The 9131-nt window shown below is 40.8% G+C and overlaps 1 protein-coding gene across 1 annotated transcript; it reads right to left on the bottom strand.

Annotated features, from left to right (window-relative positions):
- Positions 1-6: 6 nt before the first annotated feature.
- Positions 7-8945, bottom strand: shisa2b (shisa family member 2b). The gene is made up of 2 exons (XM_014002235.1): positions 7719-8945; positions 7-1400 (listed from the first exon to the last, which is right to left on the bottom strand). The coding sequence occupies exons 1-2, from the start codon at positions 8020-8022 to the stop codon at positions 850-852; spliced, it is 855 nt and encodes a 284-aa protein (XP_013857689.1). The 5' UTR covers positions 8023-8945; the 3' UTR covers positions 7-849.
- Between the last annotated feature and the right edge of the window lie 186 nt (positions 8946-9131).

Here is a 9131-nt window from a genome sequence, read left to right as displayed (position 1 = left end):
AGTTGGGATAGGCTCATGTTTATTAAAAGCCTGAACATCCAGGAACTGAGGAGACCAGCTGCTGAGTTTTTGGAGGACGTTKTTTATTTTTGCTGTAGGACTCCAGCTGTTCTACAGGTCTGGATTGTCTGGATTTTTCACAAGATTGGAGCATATATTTTAAAACCTGTAAATCCTTCTTTTGCATTAATGGTGCTTTTTACGATTGTGTAAGCTGCCATAGCAGATGCATTAATGCACCCCCATAGCATCAGAGAGGCAGGCTTTTGAACTGTGTGCCGATAGCCTTTCTACAGTGTTTTTTCATACTCTGTCCTCTTACTGGCAGGTAACCTAACCAGTTACAAATTGTTCCTATAGCTGTTTATTTGTATCACTTACCTTTTATTTTTCCAACTTTTTTGAAAAGTGTTGCGGCCATAAAATAATTGGCCTTTTTTTATTTAAAATAATTGTTTTTTATTTTAGTTTAAGTATTTGATATGTTTTTAGTATATTTCATTGTAAAAAAAWTTTTTTATCTTAACTTTTTTTTAAATTGGGGTTGTAAGATTCAAACACTAACATGTGCAGAACTTGTTTAAGCAGCACACCTCCCAACTTTCAGTTTTGACATTAATACAGTGAACTGTTTCATCATGACTGGCTGAGCTTAGCTCAGAGATCAAATGAAACTCTAAACACACACACACACACACACACACAATATCAGGGAAGGCCCAGCTGCCAGCAGTATGGTTATGTTTTTATCCACTCTGGCAGAAAGCTCAAAATTCTCTGCTGCATCCATCAAAAAGGTTAAAATTCACAAGTCAGTTTTTTTGCAACAAAATATAGCGTGGTCCCTCATCAAACTGTTACTGGAGGGTATTTCTGGTCGCTGGACCCAGCAGTGGGAGGACAGGGGGACTGAAGGGGTCTGTACCCGCCCTGGCTGGGGTCCAGAAAGGCTGGGGAAACGGGGTGGGCGTAGCCGATGTACTGGTGCATGAACTGTCCCTGGTGGGGCATTATTTGAGTGGCCTGCTGGCAGTTGAGGACGGAGAAGTTGGTCGGCATGTTGACGAAGACGCTGGCGTCCGGGGGAAGACAGCAGGAGGCCTGGGCCCGCATGAGGGGTGCGGCGGGCGGGGCTGGGCGGGGCGCGGCGGGCGGAGCGGACGAGCTGGATGAGGTCGCTGTGCTGGACTGTCGGGACGAGGAGCCCCTGGAGGTGTTGGCCATCATGGGGATGGTTTCCAGGAGGCGCCCGCTGGTGGTCCCGCCTCCCGTGGCCCCTGATGACGACAGTTCCTGCTTCGGTTTGAGGCAGCGGCAGCAACACACCGCGACCAAGGAGCCCACCACTACGAAGGCCACAAACACAGACCCCACGATCAGGAATGGCACGTAGATGGGCACTAGAAGACAAACGTTAAAAAATAAGTTAAACAGTTTTTAATTTAAAAGGCTTGTTTTGCTCCTCTAAACATGAATTATTACTGTGGAGCAAAAAAAAAAAAAAAACTAAACTAAAATATAGCTTTTTCTGTAAAAATACAAGATCAATGCTGAAGTTTTTTAAATTTTACAGAAGCCGAAACTTGGTTTAAAACTAAAAGTGGATAAATCTTGAAAATAAGCAACATCTAAACTGTAAAATGTGAGCTAAAAGTTGGAAATGCTTGCTACAAGTAGCAAAAACCAAAGCTAAAACCTAAATGTTGTACATAAAAGGCCAAAAACTAAAAATAATAGAACAGGAACTAAAAAATAAATAAAAGTATAGAGATGTTAAAATGGAACAAATGCAGGCTCAAAGCAAAACACTAGCTAAAAAGTAATAAAATGCTAGCTACAGGCTACATAAGTCTAATTAAAGCTAAGTATAGCACAATAGGWAAAGCAAGCTAAAAATTGCAAGTAGCAGAAAGTAAAAACTAAACAAAGCGAAATGCTAATATAAGCACCAAAAGGCTAGCTAAAGGCTAATGTAACAAATAGCTAGCTATAAACTAAACAGAGCAAACTAACTGGTTAAAGCATGTAACAAAACAAGCTAAAAAGGAAGAGCTAAAGGGAGCAAATGCTAGTTTAGTACCATAAAGATTAGCTAAAAGCTAAATGTAACAAAAGGCTAGGTATGAATCAAGTTATAAAGCCCTATAAGTAGCACAACAGTAGCTAAAAACTGAAAGGAGCAAACTAAATGTCAAAAGGCTGGCTAAAAGCTAAATGTAACAAAAGGCTAGCTGAAAGTAAAGTTTTAGCGAAAGCTAAAAGTAGCAGGAAGGTATTTAAAAGTGGCATCAGACGACCAAAATAAAGTCAATGTTGATGCAGATTAAAAAAAAAAAAACTATAGTTTTGAAGGAGTTGAAAACCTCTTGGTGCATTTTATGAGGAAAATGGTTCTAAGGAAAGTTAAATATTAAGTTTGAAAAAAAAAAAACATGAGCTTTAAGTGTTGAATGGTTAAAATGGCACAAAGTATGCAGTGGTTTTAAAAAAGCGTGAGCAGTGATTTGTGTAGAGTGGGAGAATAAAAGCTTTGGGAGTATTGTGTCTCCAGGGGGTCTCAGGCTCTCATTAGCAGTTATTAACTTTGTTTTGATCTGTTTTAATCCTCCACACCCTGCTGTGGCCCTCAGCCTCCTCGACCCCACAGACCTCTGTGTATTTTGGACCGGGTGACATTCTTAAACTCGGCTGCCAGTGGACATTTGTAACTTTTTTTTTCTTCAGCTATTTATGACTAAAGCCTTTGAAAACAAGTTACTGTAGTTGAACTGTAGCACTTGGCACTGGTTTAAAGGAACACGGGGCTGATTTACTGCAGCAGTGAGAGGTTATTCAGCCTTGTAAATCCTATCCTTTTTGTTTAAAACGGCAAACGGCTGGGTCATGTAGCAGAGACGTTGTTGAGCACATAAAGTTYGGACGTTTTTTACATGAGACTGCCTCAGTTTCAGAGCGCTAATGTGTGAAGTGAGCAGGAGGCCGCTCCAATAGCAGCTCTGAAATGAGATCAATAATTGTTCTTTCCAAGTTTGTCTAATTTCTTTGGCCAAACGACTCTAWGGACGTTTTAAAAAAATGAGGTCACTCATGAGGTGTTTGTTCATTTCCGTCCTCGCACCWTTCCAAGCACAACAACGTCCCCGTTACAAGTGATTAGTTTAGTGTTATAGTTCCCACAGGGTGAGGTTAATATTCCACTTTGACTGTTCCTGTGTTGCTGTGGGGTGTAACCGTACGCCAGAGGAGGGAAAGGAGGCAGTCGGCTCCAGTTTCTTTTTGTCACCGGGCCCTTTTGAAATGCACCCGTATGACTTTTTCCAAAATGCTCATCAAAAGTCACAAGGCATTAAAAGGATTACCGCATGAAACTCGTTAAGAGCTGGAGGTCTCTGTTCAGCAGAGGAGGCCGAGGCGCCAGGACATGAAACAAACCAGGACCTTGACCCGAGTGAGGGCGTCCGATCAAGAACAGCTCGCAGCTACTCATCTCGCAGTAAACGTTTTTTTTTTTTACAAAAAGACCACGTCCTCATCCTCGACACGTCTGCCTCTGCAGAAACTTTATCCCTGCTTTCACTACAGAGCTCCTTTCYAAATCCACGATGATTGAGTATAAAGTTTTACACGCACGGCCATGGAGAAAGTGTTTTAGTACCGAYGTAACAGAACTCTATTAAAGTAGCAAAACGCAGATTTATGAGTTGATTCAAATGAGTTGAAACTGAATTTTGTGTATCTAAAGGCTTAAACCAGAAATGTAAAAGGTTAAGAGGTTATTAARGGGTGGAAAAAAGAATAAAACTAAAAGCATCAAGAACCCATCTGCAAAGAGCTACCTTTAAAAGGTTGTTTGCAAAAAAAACTCTCCTATAAAATGTTGGAGAATTTTACAATCCCAGTTCTGAAAAGGTTGGGACGTTGTGAATTGTAATGCAGTAGTTTGCAAATATAAACAGATTTTATTCACAATGGAACATTTATTAAACTAAGAAAGTGAGCAATTTTTACCTAAATAAATTGCAATTTTTATTTCATGACAACACATTTAAAATCTAAAAATATGACTGTGTTTAAAAAAGGTAAAAGTTGTAGGCACCAACACTGATATATTTACAATGATTCACTTCGAGTTGCCCTCTGTTAGAAAATGTACTGTATAAATAAATGTTCCCGTCTTTACGCAACATCCCAACTTTATCAAAACTGAGGTTGTATCTCTTTGTCGTAGAAGTAAAATACAGATTTGAAACCCAAAAGAAGCTAAAAGCAGATCTCTTTTTTTTAATGTCTCAGACAAATGTTGAGCAATCCTAACCAGAATAGGCTTTAATGTTGAGATTATTTAGTCTTTCAAGGAGACAGACTTTTAAATCCTTCTTTTTCATCAAATCTTTCAGTTGGGTCTTTATAAAGTGGAACTGCAATGTTTTGGTCTGAATTCCTCATTATTGTAACTCCACAAGCCCCTCTTTCACCCCTCTTCTGAGGTGTGTCTCAGATCAACTCGTTTTGAGGCTGTCTCTTTAAATCCGAAGGCAGCGCTTCACACCCCGCCCCCCTCCAGCTTTCAGTTTGATAGAGGGGTTTAMGACTATATAGCTGCATGGGAACTTTTTATTTACAAATGATTTAAAATATGGCAACAGCGGACGATTTGTCCATCCAGCCCTAAGCTAGGTTTATAGGTGACCGCAATCAATTCTGTTTACAACATTTGCACAAGTTATAAAGTGCAACGCTACATGTTCTTAGGAGAATACTAAACAACATAGTGCTCAAGTATAAACGCCGCTGGCGGTGGTGCTTGCACCCTCTGCACGAGTACCCAAAGCACAACTATAACCCAGCCCGTACATGTTGGAGCCAGAGTCTGAAGAAAATGAAGACGATGAAACGGCACTTGGTAAGTCCAGATTTTATTTGGCAGTTCTGTCACRAATGTTGTAAGAAAACATCATAGAAAATAGGGAAAACTGAACGGGTTGAAAAATGTGACTCAAATGGAATATACAGGTATCTGCACAGCTCCAGGAGAGAATCAGTTTAAATAGTCTGCGCTCCTAGAGACTCCAAGTACACAACAAAATACATTTAACATCTAAAAGTGGATTTTGCATATGACTATAGAGTTCCATTTGTGCCAAAAATATGTTGTTGAGCCTTAGTCCATGTTCTTAAATCTTTAAATAAATGTACTGTTGACTGAACCAGACTTTCTTCCTCAGGTCAAATTCGGCTCATAACTGCCTTCCATAATTTCAGAGATGACTTCCATTCCTCTTGTTTGAACTGCTGAACATGGCGGTCGAAGCCCTCCTATTGTTTCCCGTCACTCGTCCACACCTGTTGCTGTAGCTGAGCCGTAGCAGCCGCCCTCCTCCTCCTCCTCCTCCTCCTCTTCCTCACTCTTAAGCTCTTGTTTTGGGCTGAGTCTTTGTGGCTGGACTCCCTCTGCCTCCTCGGGCCGTCCCACGGGGATTCTCTTGTTCCTAAATACCACATGTTCCCTCATGTCGAGCGCATTAATAATTTCCTGCTTGTTCTGCGTATCATTCTGAAATGATGGATGGGCTGGGAGCGCATGGAAAATGTGCAAAAAAAAYGCACAACTTGGTTTCACATAAACACACTTCCTCTGCGGCGTGAAGCGAATGTTGGCAGGAGGCCACTGAGCAGAATATATCCCTCTTCCTGTAGTGATAAGGTATGATGGGAAGAAATGACAGMTTACAATGTAGCTACAGTAATATCCCTGCGGGAAAACATGAAACGAGCCTCTCTTCATATTTGCTTCATTATCATCTTTGACCTTTTTAAAGATGCRACGCAGCTTCAAAGACTTTATGGAAGATTAACTTATGGGAATGTTGGCAGTAATGAATTGAGGGGCCTGAGCAGGGAAAGATGTTTGATTGTCACTTAATCCACGACATAAGCCGAAAAACACTGCTTTTGTTTCTGGGTTTTGATAATTATGCAGCAATTTGTGTGAATCTCTTAAAACCCACAGACACCAGAGATGCTACAGTGAGAGGAGGGAGGGAGGGTWTTTTATTGTAACAAATGGTACATAACATGATTTATTTTTTAAAAAAGTTTTATGAGCAGGGCAGTCAGCCCCCCTCGATGAGTGCAACTCCCCTAAGATCCGATCAAGGCCCACATCCGATCCCTGTGGGGACGGCGTGATTTGAGCCTGGCTCTCCTCCCTTTTTTTTGCACCGTTTCAGAACAAACAGCTATTTATAAAGTGCAGCAGCGGCGTGGCACAATCTGCCATTTGTGAGGGCAGCTAACTGCTGTCTCCTGAGCAGCTGTCCTTTTGACAGGAAGACACTTCTGGTTTAAAGAAGGGGAGGGGCCAGTGGGTCAYATTAAATGTATATTTAAACTCAATACATTCAAAACTCGTCAATACTTTAGGTTAAGTTAATTCAGTCAAAATCTGAGGGTTTTCCAGTCGCCTATTTATATTGGAAAAAAACTTTAGACAKTTATCTTGATTTATCACCCAGAGGTGAAGACAACAGTATTAATGTCGGTTAGCCAAAATATATCCTGTACCACTGGATGGATTATAATGAAACTTGTATAAAGTAATTACTGTACATGCACACTTCTGGATTCAACCCAGTTTAAGATGGACACCACAAAAATGGCTAGAATGCAGTCAGTTTTACAGTTATTCAGCTAAAATTAGGTGTGGTAGTAGCTGAAAATGGTCTGCAGCACATTCCACGAGAGCTTTGACCTAAACAGCTCTGTCTCTTCTCCAGTGATGTATAACAAATTACTTCATTAGTCATTTTTTTAAATCGTAACTCTCTTTTATTTTTTATGTTCAAAACATAAAATATTATACTTTTACTTGTTTACTTTAAAATGTAAGACCTCCTTACACTCTACAAATTTAACTATGACCAGAACTCATCGTGGAAGGAGTTGATTGTGGCCTCTAAAACATGAAGTGTTGAATTTACTTAAATTATGGTTCCACTGGTTGTAGAGCTGTGCATAAAATTTAAATCCAAAGCTGTATTTTTGAAAAACAGTTTTGTAGATTTTTTTTCTTTTTAATATCAACACATCCCCCTAAACTATAGGGGGCGGTATAACTTTCAGAGTAAGGAACAGCAAGCTTCACGTGAGATCAGTATTCTGGAAGTGCTTTTGTCCTTAAAAGCAGTTGTTTGGATACATTTGGTTTTATTATTATAAATAYATAATATACTTTTATAATAATGTTGCTGGTTTTGTGGAGTCAGTGGCATTGAGCGATAAGTATCGGTATCGAATCGAGCTGCACCTGATTGAGTTGTATTGTATCGCGAGCTCTGTAATGAAAATCATATTCCAGTGTCCTAGAAACACAGCTGAGTAAATTGTTTAAGATTTACTCAGCTCTGTTTATTGGAACCAGTTGACATAACTTGGTTAAGTAAATTCAACACTTCAATTCTTAGAGTGTAAAAGTGTTTACTTTTAATTTCATAATGATGTGTGAGCAGTTTTATGACTTAAGTGCTTTTCTTATTATGGAAATATTTTTTTTACCAAAGTAATTTTCTGTTAAGGTATTTTTATTGTTACTTTTTTTTTGATTATGTTGACACCTGTGTCTACGTTGAAAGGCGGCAGGAAAAGACCAGCCTTTAAGTTTTCTTTCAGTCTTTTGTGTTTTACGCACAGTGTTTCCAGTGGCAGTTCTGGGCTCCTACCTGCACGGGAGTCCTTGTCCTCCTTGCTCTCTGACCCGGGTTCTGGCGCCTGTCTGTAGTTCTCGCAGCTGCCCTGGTCCAGCCGCGCGTCCATGCTGGCGCAGCAGTAGCGCAGCTCGCATTTCCCGCAGCAGATGATRGCGTCCGCCGCGTCGATCTTCTCCGGGCACTGAAAGCCTTCCTTCCAGGCGCCCTGGGAGTCCTGCCAGCCGTGGCAGAACTCCCCGCTGGCCTTCACGTCTACAATGACCAGGAGGAGAATCACCAGCGCGGCGACGGACATCGGGAAACCTCCTCTCCKCATTCCGGGCCGGGGTCGCCGGCGCCTCTTTTGGAAAATATGGGGGAACTTTAGTTATTTTTTACTCCCCGCGTCGAACCTGTTGAGGAAGGTGATGATGTTTCAGGTCTGTGCGAGGAAAGAACCTGAGAGGATGGAGTGAGAAAGCTGCACACCTCTCAGACGCTGTCATTTGTCAGAGGAATCCTGCGCGTAAATCCGATCCAACGTGCCAAAAACGGATTGTCCTCCACAAAACACACAAAAAAAAGGTTGACAGTGAAATCAAAAGTTTAACACATATTCCAGAGTTCTTTTAAATCCAACGTGAGAAGACAAACTACTGGATTTCCTTTGGCGCTGCAGCCTGACCCGCGGGCGCGCAGCTGCTGGCAGCTCCAGTCCCGTGCGTAAAGAGAACGTTTCCAACTTTTGTGGCCCTCTCTGCATTGTTTTTAGTCAGAGGTCCGTCTGTCAAACGTGCCTCGCTGTTTCCAGATTAAAGTGCGGCGCGCAGCGTCTGCCTGAGTGTGTTTGAGGATGAGAGAGAGGGGGGCTTGAAGGAGGAACAAAAACCCACCTCACCGCTRCAGAGATGAACCGTGAGAATGAACTGGATCAGGTTACAATCGGGTCTGATACAACTTCCTGTTCAGACCTCTCACTTAACTCCAACAACTGCTAATAAAATAGCTAAAATTAGAATAATTAAAAAACCTGAATGTCTATTAAAGTTTTAATGTACCAAAGTGCTTTTGTTTTCAGTGTGGTGTATCTTTTCCTGACAAAAAATATTGAACTTTATGCCTCAATATTAAATTTGTTTGGAGAAATTATCTTAAATTAAAGTAAGAATTGTAAGTTAAATGAATTAAATGTTTCTCTGTAAGGGAGCTGCTTCACATCTGTTCATTCATTAAAATCCAACAGTGCCATCTAGTGGAGTTTTTCTACAAATACAGCATTGAAAATACAACAGATAGATCATGAGAACATATGTTGCATTGCAAGGTAAAATAAATAAAATCATGGGAAAGTCGCCCAGGGGTATTCAATAATAATACCATTACTAAATGGTACTTGTAATGGACTGTGCTACAAAATCATACAATAAATGTTTTTTTTTTTTTTTT

Source organism: Austrofundulus limnaeus, unplaced genomic scaffold (assembly GCF_001266775.1).
Source record: "Austrofundulus limnaeus strain Quisiro unplaced genomic scaffold, Austrofundulus_limnaeus-1.0 Scaffold12, whole genome shotgun sequence".
In the NCBI taxonomy this organism is placed as follows: Eukaryota; Metazoa; Chordata; class Actinopteri; order Cyprinodontiformes; family Rivulidae; genus Austrofundulus; species Austrofundulus limnaeus.
The sequence above is the reverse complement of the archived record's forward strand: the minus strand, read 5'-3'. Positions and strand labels throughout refer to the sequence as shown.